Here is an 18,995-nt window from a genome sequence, read left to right as displayed (position 1 = left end):
CTGCATATATGAATTTTAGAATCTTTAGCATGTAATATTTACATTCCTGAAGTTAGAAGAGATCACCAAAGGAGTAAGTATAAGTAGAGAAAAGTTCAGAGGACTGAGCCAGGGGCACTCTGGCAATTTAGAAATCAGAAAAGTGAGAAATAATCAACCATGACTGAGAAAGAGTGGCCCTGGAGTCAGTGGTGTGCTGGAGGTAAAGCAAAGATGATCTCGGGTAAGAGGGGGTGATGAGCTCTGTCAAAGCCTGCTGATAGGATACAAAGAGGACTGGCAGTTGAGTGGAAGTTGTTGTAAAGCTGAGAAAAGCAGTTTTACTGCTGGGGTTGGGGAAGAAGCCTCATTCTAGTGGGTTTAAGAGAGAATGGTAGTAAATGAAGTAAAGGGAGCAAATGTGAACAGACCAAACAGATTATTCACAGGAAGAAAAAAGAAGTTACTGAAAGAATGCCAAAGACACAGCTACACTGGTAAAGATCAGAGAAGCAGAGATGCTGGAGTTCTGAGTACAGGAGCAGAGTGGCTGTTCCAACTCAAATACACATCATTTAAGTGCATCTACTCAGGTGTCTCCATTCCTCACCACCAGAGGAAGCTACATCAACCCACCACCCTTTCCCGATCAATTAACTCCACCTTTATTACATTTAAAAGTTTCTTTCCTTGTACATCTTCTCTAAACCCCTGGTCTTGGAGTGCCCCAGATTTTACTCCTTGCTCTTCTTGTCTATCTGCATTCACTTCCTTGATCTTATCCAGTCTCAAAGCTTGAAACATCTATATGCCATGACTCCCACATTTCTAACTTTATTCATCCTTTTCTTCAAATCACAATCCAACTGCAGACTTGGTATTTCCATTTGGGTGTCCAATAGATTGAACTGCTGCTGATAACCCTACTATAAACCTCTTATTCACAGACCTCTGACCTCAGCTGATGGCATTCTGATCCTTCCACTTCTAGATTCTGTGACTCCTCTGCTCAAAACCTCCAATCCCATAGGCAGAATAATTAAGAAACTTGCCCAGTGTCATCCCATTAATCAATGACAGAGGTGAGACCCCAACTCAAGCAGCTTGATGGGAACCTGTGCTCTGCACCACAGTACTTTGACACATGCGCATGCTCAGTAGGTTACACGATGTTACGTCTAGTATGAGTCCCTGTTATATAGACATATGGATTTGTAAGAAAATGCGAAAAGGATATATACCAATATATTTGCACTGTGATCTCTGGATGGATAAGTTATGGTTTGATGTTTTTCCTTGATTTTGTTTATGTGTATTTTTTACATCTTCAACAATGAAAATATATTACATTTACCACAAGGAAAATATCCTTACAGATTTTTTTTAAATTCAGGATTCCAGATGAACTTCATTCCCTTTAATCATTCTGTTTAATAAATAAACATCTCATTCCATAAATTTTTGAGTTGCTCAACCCCGATATCAGAAAGTACAGGACATTTTCAGGCAAATTTTGTTCGTATTTTTGGCAGAGATGGACTATAGAACTGGTACAACTATACATCGGATACAGTATAGTGTGTCTCTTCCCTTTTCAGTGAGATAGGGAGAGTGTGTGGGTGGATTTATCTTAATCTCACACTGTGTCTCCACAGTAGACACCCTTCTCCACATCCTAAATAGAAATTTCCTAAACATAAATACAAAGACCTTCCCTGGCTTCTATTTTGTAAATGGAGATAACTTTTTGCTATTTCACCAGTGTCTCAAGAATATTTGATTTTTCTTTTCTTTTAATTTTTTAAAAATATTTATTTTTGAAAGCTAGAGAGAGCATGAGTGTGAGTGACTGAGGGGCAGAAAGAGAGGGACACAGAGAATCCGAAGCAGGCTCCATGCTGTCAGTGCAAAACCTGATGCGGGGCTTGAACCCAGGACCCACAAGATCATGACTGAGCCAAAATCAGACACTCAACTGACTGAGCCACCCAGGTGCCCTAAGAAAATTTGATTTTTCTGAAGGTAAGAGGAAAACAAGCATGAACACATTTCTCCTTCCCTAAGAAAAGCAGTATAAAAGGAAATATTTCAGGCTAAAATGGCTATTGCCTGGTACTAAATATTAGATGTGAACTGGCCTCCATCTGTTGGAATGAGTGACGTGTCAGGCGAAGGAAGGGGAGGGAGGAGTGCTTATCTGTGGGAAAGGAGAGAAATTTCCAGTTTCTGGTTACTGGGCTGCCTTACTTAAAACTCTCTTTGAATAAATATTGGCAAGTGGCCCAGAGTCCCAACTTGTGGCTGTTTGAGCTTTGCTAAAGTGCTTGAAGGAAAGTCTTGAATTGTTGTTCTTAAATGGAAACTGTAAGTCATTTGTAGTGGAAAGGATGACAAAAGAAAAAAAAATCCCTTCTTACAACAACTTTGATTCCAGCCATTCCCCTGATGAATTATTTTGTTTATTTGTGTACAGGTGTAATGCAAACATTTCTGCTTTTTTTCCCCCATAGTGCTTTCCTGAAAGCCACGTCTTCAAACAAATTGTTGAAAGTAATTCTTACTTTATCAGGAACAAAGTTACACTTGGACTTTGTATTTTTGATAAAGAATTCAGCATAAACAAAGTTCGATATAACCAACACCCTAATCAGTAGTACTAACTTACCTTTGTCTGGCATTTTATAATTTTCTAAAGCACTTTCTTGTATGTACATTAATTTGATTCTCTGACAATGCAGAGAGGTAGATATTATTGTCCCTGGTTTAGAAGTGGATAAAATGAGACCCAGGAAGATGAACCAACCTACTCAGGATCGATTTAATTGGTGGTTGATAGAGGGGGCTATCCTCCACCCCTTCAGTAGGACCAGAGGTACTTTCTGTTGCCCCCAATGGACAGAAGACAGCTACTATGTAAATTAGCACACCCCACCATCTTGAAGTTAGTGTCAATTTTTAGTCAGATCCACACTTGCATTTCTTTATAACTTCAAGGCCAAATAACTCATCTACACCATTCATTCCTGTTCTTATTACTTACCCTCAAACTCTTTACTCGTACATAAATTGCCTATGCTTCTTTCCCCCAGCTTCTTTCCACCGCTGACCTCTTTGAAACTCTTTCCACTGCAGAAGCCACAGTTTCATCGTAAGCACTCTCTATAGCCTCAACATCCTCACAGAGCCATACCTTCACTTTCTTGCCTCAAGTGAAACCTGGCTTTTCCCCCAAAGACATCACTTCCCTTGAGCCCTGACAAACAAAAACTGCTTTTTCCCCTGCCTTTCAACATGCTGAGAGGTATGTGGATGCAGTGTTGATATTCTCCTAGCTTCTAGCTGCCAGTTCCAGGTGATTCCATTCTTACCTGTATGAAACTCCCCAGTTTATGCCCCCTTTTGAGTCTCATGCTGTAGCATGAGGTGTAATCATCATCATCCACCAGCTTAAGGTCACTCCCCCAGATTCACTGAAAGCTTCAGCACCTGGCCCACACAAATGCTGCCAGACTCCCACTGTAATCTCAGACAGCCTTCATGCCCATGATTCACAGCTCCTCAAGGACCTGGATTCCATTGCCCTTTGCCTCCATTCCTCTTTAACACAACTCATTCCTGTGGCAAAATCCTAACTTTATGTTTACTCACATGCTCTGAAAACCAGAACTCTAGTGACCCTTCACACCTCTGCAACTTTGACACTTTCCTGACTTCTTATTAATTTCTGTTCTTGATCTTTCTTCAATTCTTTGAGTTGCCCTCCCATCTTCACTTTCATCCTTGCCCAGCATAGACCCCAAAGGCCCATAAGTTCTCCGAATGGCTTCTGGGTACCCACCATGCCCTCCTTCCATCTTTGCTATACTCCCAACCAACTCGCTCTCTTCTGTGGTTATCTGAGTGGTTAAAGGCATGGACTGGGGAAGCCTGTTTCTATCATTTGAAGACTTTTTCCACCATGTAATAATTCTACCTTGGACAAGTCATTAATTTTTCAGGGCTTCCATTTCCTCAATTGGGAAATAGTAGTATCTTATCTCCTGACCATCATAAATTATTGTGAATATTAATTGAGAATATATGTAACATGCTTAGAATAGTACCTATCTCATAAGTACTCAATAAATGTTTAATAAACTGCTTTATGATGTTTCTTAAAAAAAATCACGTAACCAGATTAATAAGTACCAATACATGCCCAAATCTGCAAAGCAAAATGTAATCCAACAAACACCCTCTTTTTTCACTCCTTCCCTAGATACTGCCTGCTTCAGGGAGACTTTTGAGACAATACTTTTGTAGGGCCTGAGAACCTCTGATTTCATCATATTATTTGTCCTCCTCATCAGAAGTAGATAGGATTAGCAGGCTGACTAATGTTTATTATTTGTAAGGCAGGAATAGCAAGGATTTCATGTGACCACTTCCCAGAAGACAGACTAGAAGAAACAGGCAGAAGGCATAAATAGGCATCTCACAAGAGAGAAAACATGGATGACCAAGAAACATATTAGAAGATGTTCATCCTCATTAGTAGGGAAATGCAAATTAGAACTACAATGAAATAACCTTGCACACCCTTGAAAATGGCAAAAATGAAGAAATTTAACAATATCAGATGTTGGACTAGGTATTCTTATGGTGGGCATGTAAATGATACAATTGCTTTGTGAAACATTGTGGGGTTTTGTAAACCCAATATTCACATACCCCAGGGACCAGCAGCTCCATCCATTGAGAGTCTTTCACATTTTGTCAACCAAACATAACAAAAAGCACAAAGCTGCAAATAACCCTATCCACTGACAGGAGAATGGATAAATAGTGGATAAATAGTGGTATATTCACCAGAGGAATATTTAACACACACACACAGTAAAATATAGCTGCAGTAACAACATGAACGAATCTTAGAAACACAGTTAAAGGGTAAAGAAAAAACAAGTAAATGTATGTATTATAATAACACTTTAAATATATTAATCTATTTAATTCTCACAATATCTCTTTGAGGAAGGTACTATTGCTCTCATTTGACAGATAAGGAAACTGAGGCACAGAGGAAACAGTTACAGATGAGAAACCAGCTAATAAGTGGAGGTTGCAGGATCTAGTTAACATTTACTACATGCTTACATAGTATCAGACACTGTATTACCTTGCCCATACCCACATTATCTACTTTATGAAAGATGCTCTTATAAAATGTCCTTCTTGGTTGTTTTTGTCTTTGCCTGATAAATCTTCCTAAATAAACACAATAAGTTAGACTAGAGAATCCAGTTTATCATTTGACTTAGCACTCTTCTCTCAATCCCATAACCTAAGTGCAAACTCAATGGGTAGTTTCCTCTTCATTTAAATGGTCTTCAGAACCATTTTCTAGGATTTGCTTTTGGAAACGAAATGTAACCCCCAGCCAGTGTCCTAAATCCCTGAGGCCCTGGAACTTCCCTACAGCCTACATTTTTCAGAATGCCAATAACTAAGAGATCTACAAATGAAGGAATTCTTCTCCCAAGGGCAACCACACATGCCACCACCATCACGACCACCATGCCCCCCAAATATCTTCCCGTCTTCTCTCACTTATACCCTAAGACCTAAAGGGAAGTACCTGAGGAGCTAGAGGAAGGATCATTCTTTCCTGCACCACAGTCTTAAGACACATGCTTGGAAGTTTGTGATTGAATATTGTATGGGGTGGAGGAGGGGGAAGAGAGCCAGGAATCCAAAACCTGTGGTTCAGTCCCAACTCTGATGCTTAGTTGTGGAATGTTGGGCAAATCCATTAACTTCTCTGGGGCTCACTTCCTTCAGTAATGCACTTCAGTTAAACTTGACAAACATTTATTGAATGCCTCCAGGGTATCATGCACCCTGCCAAACATTGGGGTTATAAGGATAGATAAGACCTGATTGGCCATAAGAGGAGCTCCCAGCCATTAAGGAGCTTTCTGTCTAGAGTAGAGGACTGTGGATTTTGGTGCCTCAGGTGGTGAAGCAGAGTGTGGGTAACCAGGTAGTAGAGATATTGCAGAGACTATACAATGTCAGTGTACTGCTATGGTTAAGAGCTCAGCTCTGGGGTCAGTCATAACTAAACATATCCTGGCTATAACCCTCAAGAGTTCTGTGACTTCAAGCAAGATTTCTTCTCCTGAAGAATCAGTTTCTTCATCTTTAAAACAGAGGTAATAATTATACTGTCTTCATTTTGAGGATCAAATAACACATATAAAAATGGAAGGTGAGTCATGATCAGTAAATGTTACCTGTCCTCCTCATTCTTCCCTTAGCACTGTTATTACTGTTATCACATCAGTTGTTCCTTAAGGCATTGTGACACGGTTTGGAGATCCAGGAAGTTGTCCATCAACACTGCTCAGCTCTAGCTAACTCACTGGGGGAATAAGATGAACATTCAGTTCTTGTCCCAAAACATTTCCTGAAGACATTGACATGCATTAACAGGATGATTACTGGCTAGTGCAAAGTGGAATTTATCTTTGAGGAGGTTATTTCTGAATATTCTGAAGTATGAGAGGGGTGTGTAATTTAGCATAGCATAAGCAAGAGGATAATTTTAGATAAGGTGAAGGATTGTGTTGATACATACTTTTGGAAGATGTTTACATGAGGAGTGGATATCATGCTAAATAAATTTGATCTAATAAATTGGGGCCCAGAAGTTATAATGAAAGTGATTAATAAATATGACTACAAAGCAATTATAATTAAGAAACTCTTCATGTATATTAAAAATATAACCTGAATGAAATATATTTTTTAACATTTATTTATTTATTCTGAGAGACAGAGAAAGCACACGAGCAGGGGAAGGGCAAAGAGAGAGGGAGAGAGAGAATCCTAAGCAGGCTTTGTCTGCACTGTCAACACAGAGCCCAACTCAGGGCTCGATCCCACAAACCGTGAGACCATGACTTGAGCTGAAATCAAGAGTCAGACGCTTAACCAACTGAGCCACCCAGGCTCCCTCTGAAAAAAATATTATGTGTGTATATATGTGTGTGTGTGTGTGTGTGTGTGTGTGTGTGTGTGTGTATGGCTGATTTTGTGACTATGCAAAGAATGCTTACAAATCAGTAAGATGATGAAAACTTAATAGAAAAAAATGCAAAGGACTTGGACAGAACATTCAGGAAAAACACAAAAATAGCCAAAGATGTTCAACATCATTGATGTGAAAAAAAAGATAACATTTTAGCAAAGATTAAAAAGAGGAACATAATCAGTGTTGGTGAGAGTGTGAGGTAACTGGCATACTCATATATAGTTGGTGTAAACAAGTTAGTATAACTTTTATGAAGGAATAATTAATAGTATCTTTTTAAACAAAAAGTGTAGTATAACTCTGACTCATTGCTAAAGATTATCTAAAACATATATCATTCATAAAGGCACTATATACACTATATAGAAGGATCTTACTCAATTATTTGTAATAGCCAAAAAAATTCTATCAATGACAAACTGTTTAAAAATGACAGACCCATGCAATGAAGAATGAAGCGCATATACTGATACAAAATGTTCACAGTATACTGTTAAATTTGAAAGACAACTGAAGAACAGTATGTACAGTATGCTTCTGTTAATGTGAAGAAGATATAAATAAGTATATGTGCACAGAAATGATCCAGAAGGAAACACAAGGAAGTTTGATGCTTTTTACCTCTGGGAATGTAAGGGAGAAATGTCTGCCTTTTACTGAATTGCCTTCTGTACTGTTTGAAAACTTTATCATGAACATGTATTACTTTTGTAATAAAAAAAGGAAACAAAACCTTAGTAAAAATATCTAAAGAGCAAATAGGAGCCATTTCAATGTGTCTGAAAATAGTTTTCATAAGTAAGTTGCTCTCTTAGAAAATGAATTTTCCTTTGCAACTCACATCATTAGTTTTTTTTTCTCCATTTGAAGGAAGAATTCCTTTATTATTTAGTAATGATTACTTTATGCTGAGCACTATTTTGAGCGTTCTAATCATCACGGTGGTCTACAATCATGGGTGGTCATTATTATTATTCTCACTTAAAGAAAATGAGGCACATGAACGTTAAATTACTTAACCAAGTTCACATAAATAGTAAGCTCTAGAGCTGAGATTCCAACCCAGAATGTTTGGCTCCAGAATCCATGCCTTAGGCACTATGCCTGCTCCTTTTGAAGTCCTTAGAAGCTTTGAGTTCTACTTGGATGATCTGATAATGTGACCTATGCCTTATACGGTGAACTCTCCCTGTGGCACCCCAGGTCAAACCTATCCACTGTTCTGACCCTTTGGAGAACCTAATAGAGAAACAAGATGCTGCAAGAGGACAAGATGAGGCCTTGCTGGGTATGGAGTAATAATGGGGCCTTTTAACAACTCTAAAGGTTGACACAATACCTCAACACAGAATATCTTAGTAGAAATATCCTTACTGTTAACTGGAGTCTTCAAAGATCAAAGGGCTGATCCGAGTCAGCTGTTAGGTAAAATGCTGTTGATCCATCAGCTAGTGGAGATTGAGGTTAAGCCAATAAGGATTGCTGTAGGGAATAAAGGCTGAACTCATTGGCTGAATTCCATTGTTTTCAAAGTATGTCAAGGTAAGGAGGATTATTTTTTTTACCTGCCAAGACATGAGAAAACATGCCATGTCATCCAAGTTTATTGAACGTGAATGTGTTTCTTGGTGTTTCTTGTTGAGCATTTTCCTCAAGGGTTACTAAGAAGCTAAATCAGGGTTCCTTTTTGTAACCCTAGAAGTGGAGTGGTTGGTCAAATGATGGGCCCTTGTTGACGAATAAATAGGACAATAAGATCATCTAATGGTCTTTAATGCTTTTTGGTCACCCTTCATTCTAACATGTTGATAGTGAAAATTTTCTCCACATGCAAGGTTCTCTGGGTGTGCATGTTGCTAGCGGGCATCCCAGCTGGCAAGCTTAGTAAAGAAGATTGGTCACCAAATAGAACTTATTTGAGGCACTCTTTTTTTTTTTTTTTCCACCAGTCATTTTATTATTCTTTTAAATTTTTTTCTGTAACAATGGATTTTTTAATTTTTATTTTATTTTTAATTTTTGATTTTTAAAAATTTACATCCAAATTAGCATATAGTGCAACAATGATTTCAGGAGTAGATTCCTTAGTGCCCTTTACCCATTTAGCCCCCCCCCCACAACTCCTCCAGTAACCCTCAGTTTGTTCTCCATATTTATGAGTCTCTTCTGTTTTGTCCCTCTCCCTGTTTTTATATTTTTGTTTCCCTTCCCTTATGTTCATCTGTTTTGTCTCTTAAAGTCCTCATATGAGTGAAGTCATATGATTTTTGTCTTTCTCTAACTTCACTTAGCATAATACCCTCCCAATTCCATCCACGTAGTTGCAAATGGCAAGGTTTCATTCTTTTTAATTGCCGAGTAATACTCCATTGTGTGTGTGTGTGTGTGTGTGTGTGTGTGCATACACACACATCTTCTTTATCCATTCATCCATTGATGGACATTTGGGCTCTTTCCATACTTTGGCTATTGTTGATAGTGCTGCTGTAAACATGGGGGTGCATGTGTCCCTTTGAAACAGCACACCTGTATCCCATGGATAAATGCCTAGTAGTGCAATTGCTAGGTCGTAGGGTAGTTCTATTTTTAGTTTTTTTGAGGAAAGTCCATAGTGTTTTCCAGAGTGGCTGTACCATCTTGCATTCCTAATTGAGGCACTCTTGGCAGTTCATTATTCTTTGATGATTCTGAAACTGGATGCACAATTCTGTGTAAGGAATAAATTGTTTTTCCTTCCTGTGGTTATCATGCATTGTGGATGGGTGCCTGGTGAGGGATATGGCATCCTACAGGACTACCATTAGCAGTAGAATGTCCAGTGTAGGAACAAAACACATGCTGATGGCCATGGCAGAAAATCTTGATTTGAAACAAGGCCTGGGAGAGGTTTTCAGTAATCCTATAGAGATTCAAGTTTTCAGTGTGGAAGGATTCAGGGAACTCAGCTCCCTGGTTGCTCACCTAAACAGTAAGACACACACTGTTATTTTAGGTGGTGCCACACATGTAGATAATAGCATAAATGAAAGGACTCAGAACTAAAAGTTCTCTTCTGGTGAGGAAATAATAATCTGAGTTGATTGCTGATGAATTGCTGATGAAATACAATTAGGCTGTGTCAAATCTTCATCTAGAACTGTGCTGTTCAAAATGGCAGCTGCTGACCACATATGGCTAAATTTAAATGAACTAAAATTAAAAATTCAGCTCTTCAGTTCCCCAAGTCCCATTTCAAGTGTTCAACACTATTAATGGTAGCTAGTGGCTACCATAAAGGACAGTGAAAAATTTACATTACTGTAGGATGTTCTATTGAGCAGCACTCATCTAGAAAATAAACAATAGATCCTCAAAGATATTTTATCAAGAAACACCATTTTGGTGGTTTGACCACACCAAGGAGGCCCTATCTAGTTTTTATTCTGAACCACTAGAAATTTGAATTAGAAAGGAGGGTAGTAAGACCTTAGATTTTGGTGTGAATTGTAAAGACTAATTTTCTCAGTAAAGACAATTTTGTTAGGGAATCACTATGGATAATAGTCCTAGGCAAGGAGGTGGGAGCAGAGGATATGATGCTCTGAGGTTAGGGTTTCCTCTGAGAAAAACTGTGTGACCCAATTGGGCAGAAGGAAGTGGTCAGAGGAACTTTTGATATTTGCATAAGGGGTAAGTGTAACTGACCTAGAATTTCTGGAACTCCCTTTGGCTTAGACCTCCTTTTCTTTCTTTGTATGCTTATATTTGTAAAAATAAGTTAGGCATCTTAAAAAGAACATGAATCTTAGCTTCCCTTTCTTGTTTAAGAGACTCTCAATGCCTTCCTCAAAAGCAAAGTGTTCTTTTGTTAGTCTTGTTTCACAAGGCTTTAAAACTTTAAAAGTAAATAAAGAAAAGGACATAAAATAAAGGGCAATAATATGTCTTACACTCATTCAGGATGTCCCTGGTGACTTGTAGCATGGGCATAGATCTAAACCATTTTCAACAGAGCCTAGTGAGACATTAGTTTGCTCCCTTGCACCCTAGTCTTTTGATGTAGATTCATGAACTGAGAAATTGAGAAGCAATGAAAACTGACATCTTCATCTGTAGGACCTAGGGGGCAGAGACAGGATAGCTGGGATCAAAAATATTGATCGGAGGGTAAGATCCTTCATTGATATTAGGAAGTATGTCAAGAGAGATGTTAAAAAGAACTATTCGAAGAACAGCTAGAAGGATTAAGAACAGAGAAACTGGTAGGTAGAGCCAAGAGTTATCTCTAGTAACTGTAACAGGGGTTTTCATGAGCTGATGAGAAAGTAAGAGGGTGGCTACTGGGAACAAAAAGGGACTTTCCAAGGCAGCAGTAAAACATGAATACTGGACCTTGTTTAATCTTGCATATTTCATCATCCTCTCACACAAGTAAAACTTCTAGCATCCAATAAATACCTGTTGAATGAATCCTCGGGAAAGAAAATCACACTGGATGCATAAATTCCTTTATTGAAAATATTGGGCTAGCACTGCATTACATATACTCAATATCCATAAATGAAGGGCCACACATTTCTGATTGGACAATACTGTTTTAAATAGAGAACACAGCATCTGGATATGCTCTCACAAGTATAATATCATGGACTAAACTAGGTAGGAGTGAACTATATGCAAAATGACCATTTTGTTCATTAATAGCATATGGTTGCAAATGGCATAAATGGTAAACTTGATCATCATGAGACATTCCTGATATCTCACACCAACACATCATTTAACGAGCAGATTAAGGTTAAACTGTCAATATGTTGTTAATCAAGAGTTCTCAATAAGAGAACCTGGGTGAAAGCACACCAGGGTATATATTTAAGATTTAATAGAATTCATTTCAACTTGCATGGAATGTGAGTAGGGTAAAATAATTGCTGATCTGACAGGAGGCCACTTGGCATTTGTTCTCTTTTGTAAATATTCTAATAAGAGAATAATCTAAATTAGGAAATATTATGCCAGCTTAAGGCTACATTCTAAAGATGGTTTCATTTTTTTAAATGCAGGTATATAAATACTACTTGTTATTTATGTTCCCTTTCAAAGATCACAGGGGGCGTAATTTATGACAGACCACTTCTCAGCTTTGGCTATTATTTAGAAATTTTTTCCATTAGCAGTCTTTGGCTTTCATAACAGTTTGGCAATCAGTAATATTGTTTAGTTTTTACCAAGGCTTTATTAGCATTTTTAACAAAGAGTATTTTATGATGTGAAAATGGGTTGATGTTAGAAATAGTTTTTACTTTTTATTCCAATTTTTGTATGAATGCATTTCTTTGCATTGCTTTTTCTCAAATGAAAGTGTCTAGAAACCAAGACAATTGGGCTAATTTGACATTTTTCATTTGGTATAAAATATGCAGAAATGAAAACATTCAGTCTCTTTGAAAACAGAGGCCTGTTCATTAATTTAAGAACTTGGGGGAAATTATGCACAAAACACTATGAAAATAAAGTTTTTGTTATTAACACACATGATATTATAAGAAGCAAAACACTTTCTGTTCAAAGCAGGGTTTGTTCTAAGTCTAGATTCAGAAAGGTATCCATTTCTGTAAATATCAATTTACAACTGTGAGAAATGGCTTCTTCTTTACAACAATTATGTTCAGAGTAAGTAAAAATGTATCTTTTTAATGGCTAAATGGAAAGATGGCCTACAACAGTCAAATCAATAAACATTGGTAATGAGTTTTTAAAAATTCAGAATTATGCTGCTTAAGACCTATCACCCTAAACAATCAGGGCAAAAGAAAATTCAATATAAAACTATATAAATCAAATGGGTTTGTTGCCAAAACATAGCACAAAATGTATACATTTCTTTATTTCAAGATTTGACACATTAAAAGAAAAACTGCCAACACATTTTAGACAATATTCTAGAAATAATAAATAAGACAATTAAAAAAATCATATATTCCCTTTAAGTGCTGAGCACTTCCAATTTTTCTAAGTGAAACTAAGCTTTTCCATGGCAAACAATAGTATGCTGTACATTTTGGTAATGAAAATTATGTTGATAAATACACAAGGCATGTATATATTTCCACAGTATCTTTTTTTTTTCACAGTTACCAAAAATAAAAATAGCATTCAACTCATACATCTATAAATATTTTGATTCCTCACTGCATGGATTTGAAGGAAGTGGGAGCATAAAGTCTTTCAACAATCCGGACTTCAAAATTCTTTCTTTGTTGTCTGCCCTCCACATGGACCTTTCAGAAACTCTCTGCAATGTGACCATGCTCTGAGATGACGGCAGAAAGAAAGCGTTATGGTGGGATGAAGCAGTCTGGGCTGTGGCTAGGTCTTCCAGCCAGCTTTAGGAGGGCTGATGGAACCCAATCTTTTTAATGTGGTATTTTAAGGCAGTCTGAATTTCACTCGAATGTCCATACCTCGAGGTCTTGAACTATGAAGTCTTCCTTTTTGGAAAGAATATCATTATTGAAAGTGCTGCAGGAGTTGCTTCGTCCATGGTATAAATCAGCATCTAGCCATAAACCAAATCGTCCCCTGAAAAGATCAAAAATACAAAAAAGGTGAAAACATTTCAATCTCACGTGGCATACCTTCTACCCTCCCTCGCCTCATCTTTCCTTTATGCTATAGACAGACAAAACCCTAAACTGCTTGTAAAACAAAGTCTACATTTCCTTTATTTCATTTAAATGACCCATCTTTCCCAAAAGACAAGTGATAGTAGTCCATCATTTAGACACATAAATCATTTCATCTCTGATTCTTAGCATCCTATGTTAGGCCACTGTCCTAATTACTCTAAGCACATGGCCTAGCTAAAATCACCTGACACAAGGTTTTGGTTATCTGGGTCAAAACAGACTCTCACAGGTCAGGTGGTAAATAAATAACAACAACAAAAACCTTACCCTCCACCACCAAGTTCCAAAGAACTTATGTCTCCATTAATAAAGTATGAGTTTTCTCCACTCCACTTAAAGACCTTAGGATAGAAACACAAGACAGAGAACAGACATTTCAATCTGGAGAATCAGTGAAGAGGGAATTATTAGGATAGTACCTCTGTAGAGAAGGAAACTGCCCATTAGCTGAGGAAGTTCCTAATTGGCAGATCTTTCCTACACCAGGATGAGAGCTTCAAAGGGGTTATGAGAGGAAAGACCTCTCAAGCACATGTTGGCTCTGACTTGCTATCCCTCCCTGGGCATGCACAAGAGCAGTTTCCAAGGCCCAATGAGGGGCCCTAAAAGCACTTTGTGTGCTACAACCATGAAAAGCTGACCCAGGCTAGAAAGAGTCCAAATGAGGTTATGGGACAGCTGCTGCTCCCATGATAGTCCCCCACCTCCAACCCCATCCAGACTCCTGACACTGGGACATTGGGAATTTAGGTATTTCTTTCATTTACATACCTTGAAATTGGGGCTAAATGTGTAGAGAAAAGTTTCGCCAGTGCCGTAATAGTGGTCACTGAACTTGAAAGGATGAGTTGCATATGCTCCAAAAATCTGTCAAAAGAAAACAGAAACATTATCTACTTTCAAACCTAAATGTCCCAAAGAGTGGCGTTCTGAAATATTTCAACATAATCCTGCTCTGAGATATCATTAACCCTCTTTCAGCAAAGACCATTACTAAATTTGAGTTCTTAAATAAAAAAGCTCACCCCCAACAAGCAGATAAATAAAATATCCCTAGTTCTAATTGAAACTCAAGTGGCTCAAGGGAAACTTATTTGACAAAGGCCAACAATTATTCCAATTTTAAAGGACTTCCAAAGTCTACTATGGGGTCAAATTTCCTTTAGTGAATATGGATGACATACTGGGAACATTAAACAACAACAAGCACCTTACACACTGAAATGAGTGGTTGAAAGAACAAAATCATGTGTCTTAAGTGTTTTATAAGTGGATTCAAGGCCAGATATTTACCCAGAAATAATAAATGTTTTCTCTTTTGATTTATAAAAATTAGTTCTCAACATGCTTATTAAAACCGTATCCTTAACATAAGTGATCTAATATCTCTCAGCTGAAATGCCTTTTAAGAAAAAAATAATTCCATAATACAATGGGCTTTAGGGGTGATTTAGATGTATTTGAACCAATAATTTGTCCATTTTTCCTTACTGAGGGTTTGAATAAGCAGGGTTTTCAGGATTATGTGGGCCCACTGTCCCAGCTTCCTATCCTCCTCACATCCTGAGCAGTGCTTGCAAGGGTGAGAGCTGGCAAGAGTGAACATTATATTTTGAAAATGTCCCTAAGTGATTCTGATATACCGTCTACTTCAAAACCCACTTGGGAATCACTGTTTCAAATGGAGGCTATCTTAGCACAATGCACTCTAGTTCCATCCATGTTGTTGCAAATGGCAAGATTTCATTCTTTTTTGATTGCCAAGTAATAATATTCCATTGCATATATATACCACGTCTTTTTAAAAAATTTTTAAATGTTTGTTTTTGATAGAGACAGAGCATGAGCGGGGCCGGGGGGGGGGGGGGTGGCGACGCACAGAGAGAGAGGGAGACATACAGAATCTGAAGCAGACTCCAGGCTCCAAGCTGTGAGCACAGAGCCTGATGCAAGGCTCGAACTCACAAATGGTGAGATTATGACCTGAGTCAAAGTCCGATGCTTAACTGACTGAGCCACCCAGGGGCCCACAGACCACATCTTCTTTATCCATTTATCAGTCGATGGAGATTTGGGCTCTTTCTGTAATTTGGCTATTGTTGATAATGTTGCCATAAATATTGGGGTACATATGTGCCCCTTCAAATCAGCACTTTTATATCCTTTAGATAAATACCTAGTAGAGTAATTGCTGGGTAGTTCTACTTTTAGTTTTTTGAGGAATCTCCATACTGTTTTCCAAAGTGGCTGCACCAGTTTGCATTCCCACCAACAGTGGCACAGTGCTCCCCTTTCTCTGCATCCTCACCAATATCTGTTGTTTCCTGAGTTGCTAATTTGAGCCATTCTGAAAGGTGTGAGGTGATATCTCACTGTGGTTTTGATCTGTATTTCTCTGATGATGAATGATGTTTAGCATCTTTTCATGTGTCTGTTAGCCATCTGGATGTCTTCTTTGGAAAAGTGTCCATTCATGTCTTCTGCCTGTTTCCTCACTGGATTATTTGCTTTTTGGGTGTTGAGTTTGGTAAGTTCTTTATAGATTTTGGATATTAACCCTGTATCTGATATGTCATTTGCAAGTATCTTCTCCCATTCCTCTGGTTGTCTTTTAGTTTTGTTGATTGTTTCCTTCACTGTGCAGAAACTTTTTATCTTGATGAGATAAACAGTTCATTTTTGCTTTTATTTCCATTGCTTCCAGAGGCATGCCCAGTAAAAAGCTGCTGCAGCCAAGGTCAAAGAGGTTGCTGCCCATTTTTTCCTCTAGTTTTTTCATGGTTTCCTGTCTCACACGTAGATCTTTCACCCATTTTGAGCTTATTTTTGTGTATGGTTTAAGGAAGTGGTCCAGTTTCATTCTTCTGCACGTTACTGTCATTTTCCCAGCATTTGCTGAAGAAACTGTCTTTTTTTCCATTGGATACTCTTTCCTGCTTTGTCAAAGATTAGTCAGCGATACATTTGTGGGTCCATTTCGGTTCTCTATTCTATTCCACTGATCTGTGTGTCTGTTTTTGTGCCAATACCATATTGTCTTGATGATTACAGCTTTATAATACAGCCTGAAGTACGGAATTGTGATGCCTCCAGGTCTGGTTTTCTTTTTCAACATTACTTTGGCTATTTGGGGTCTTTTCTGGTTCCATAAAAATTTTAGGATTGTTTGTTCTAGCTCTGTGAAGAATGCTAAGTGAAATCAATCAGAGAAAGACAAATATCATAGGATTTCACTCATTAAATTTAAAACAAATTTAAGAAACAAAACAGATGAACATAGAGGAAGGGAAGGAAAAATAAGATAAAAACAGAGAGGGACGCCAACCTAAGAGACTCTTAAATATAGAGAACAAACTGAGGGTTGCTGGAGGGGAACTGGGAGGGGGAATGTGCTAAATGGGTGATGGCCATTAAGGAGGGCACTCTGTAAGTGATGAATCACTAGGTTTTACTCCTAATACCAATACTACATTGTATGTGAAGTAACTTGAAGTTAAATAAGTAAATTAAAAAAAAACAATAAATGGGGGTTATCTGAAAAATGTCTTATAACTTTTCAAAATTATTATAATTGGATTACAGTCATTGTGAAATCTCTTCTTTACCAATTACACGTAGTTCCTGGCAACCTGAAATAGTAAAAATTAGACAGGGTAGAAGTCTAGAAACTCTTTCTAACCAATGTTCTTCATACTCCCTACTACCAAACCTTTCCCTAGAGCTGCTAAGAACAAACAAAACAGTAACAAATACATCAAAAATCCATTTCCTTTCTTCTGGTGATATTTCAGTAAAAGAACTAAAGTATAGCTGTGATAGGCATCTTTTTTTAAAAGCATGGGCTTAAAATAGGACAAGAAGGGCAATGGCCAGAAGTGGAAGAAAGTTATTCCTTTTCTGATCAATGAATAGGAAAAGCCACCTTACCCACTCACCTTCTCAGGATTCTAATTATATTTTTTCTTAGCTAACATTTCTTAGCAATCATGGAAACCTTAAGGACTAGAGATTGGATGATACTAAGGAATTCCTGTTTTGTTAGGTATATAGCATTGTGGCTGTATAAGAAAATGTCTATTTTCTTTTTTCTATTAATTTATTTAGAAAGGAATTGTATTAATATGTATATAATGATATTGTTGGGTCTAAACCATTAAAAATGTAATACATTTGGCAATAATGGAACAAAGGAATCCTTGGGGAAAAAATTAAGACAACCAAAAGTGGAAAAAAAAACCAAACAAACAAGGTTAATATAACAAAATTTATAAATGTATATTTGCTCTCCTTTCTTCTCTCAGCTTTAAAAAAAAAAAACTTTTTTAACATTTATTTATTATTGAGAGACAGAGAGAGAGCATGAGCCGGGGAAGGGCCGAGAGATGGGGAGACACAGAATCCAAAGCAGAGTCTAGGCTCTGAGCTGTCGGCACAGAGCCCAACGTGGGGCTTGAACTCACAAACTGTGAGATAATGACCTGAGCCGAAGTCGGACGCCTAACCGATGGAGCCACCCAGGCGCCCCCTCTCAGCTTCTTTAGTAGGAAAATTTATATAAAGTAATAATCATAACAATTTATTTTTGGGTTTTTAATATATATCAATGTAATATATATAACAAAATTACCACAAAAACTGAGAAATTTAATTGAGCAATAAGGGAGTAACATTTCTGCACCTCACTGGAATTAAGCTAGTATAAATCAGACTTTATCAATTGCCTGATGATCGCTCTATTTTCCACAATGCCTTATGGCGTATATTTCTCCACAGTCTAATTTGACTAAAACTGAGCCCCTTTGCAGGGGTTTCTTTGGCCAGTTTATGAAATTTACCCTGACTCGAGGAAGGCCCTCATTAGTGGTCTCTTTTCCTGGTTCTCTCTGGTAGACTAGATGGTCTTCAGTTTGGCTTGTTGTCTTCATGCAGATGCCAACCTCCTCTTAATTGTCTACCACCAAATTTTTCATCATTTTCTAGAGTATCCTTTGACTTGAACTTCTCCATACTCTTCTAAATAAAGTCAGTTCCTTTGGGAAAGCTTCAAAATCTGTGTACCCTCCATCCTTTCTTTTTACATATTCATAAAGAGTTAAAAATTTGTATTGAGATTAAGTTGATAATGTAATATTACATGAGCTTCAGATGTACATTATAATTTGACATCTGTATTCATTACAAAGTGACCATCTCCATAGATCCAGTTACCACCCATCAACCATACTTTTGACCCCTTCTTTCCACTTTGCATACAACCTACTGCCCTTTCCCTT

The 18,995-nt window shown here is 37.7% G+C and overlaps 1 protein-coding gene and 1 long non-coding RNA gene across 17 annotated transcripts in view; one reads left to right on the top strand and one right to left on the bottom strand.

Moving 5' to 3' along the window:
• The window catches only part of LOC132667614 (uncharacterized), a 31,595-nt gene that overhangs the window by 5,007 nt on the left and 7,593 nt on the right, over positions 1–18,995 (top strand). For 2 of the 4 annotated variants that reach the window (XR_013555756.2, XR_013555755.2), the window contains exon 4: positions 927–4,518. The exons of 1 other annotated variant lie outside the window; for it this stretch is intronic. This is a non-coding gene — a long non-coding RNA (uncharacterized LOC132667614). Of the gene's footprint in view, positions 1–926; positions 4,519–18,995 lie in introns of those variants that run through there. One more of the 4 variants, XR_013555757.1, reaches the window with a different exon arrangement.
• NCOA7 (nuclear receptor coactivator 7) overlaps positions 9,540–18,995 on the bottom strand; it is a 165,923-nt gene continuing 156,467 nt past the window's right edge. For 8 of the 13 annotated variants that reach the window (XM_060616580.3, XM_060616577.3, XM_060616583.3 and 5 more), the window contains 4 exons: positions 14,494–14,589; positions 13,990–14,063; positions 13,498–13,615; positions 9,544–10,015 (listed from right to left, as the gene is read on the bottom strand). In XM_060616580.3, the coding sequence (XP_060472563.3) occupies positions 9,800–10,015; positions 13,498–13,615; positions 13,990–14,063; positions 14,494–14,589 (504 nt within the window). In that variant the 3' untranslated portion in view covers positions 9,544–9,799. Of the gene's footprint in view, positions 10,016–11,524; positions 13,616–13,989; positions 14,064–14,493; positions 14,590–18,995 lie in introns of those variants that run through there. The other 5 variants (XM_060616579.3, XM_078447281.2, XM_060616587.3 and 2 more) reach the window with 3 other exon arrangements.

The sequence above is a fragment of the Panthera onca genome, chromosome B2 (assembly GCF_046562875.1).
Source record: "Panthera onca isolate mPanOnc1 chromosome B2, mPanOnc1 haplotype 2, whole genome shotgun sequence".
NCBI classification, from domain to species: domain Eukaryota; kingdom Metazoa; phylum Chordata; class Mammalia; order Carnivora; family Felidae; genus Panthera; species Panthera onca.
This window is presented reverse-complemented; position numbering and strand designations above follow the sequence as displayed.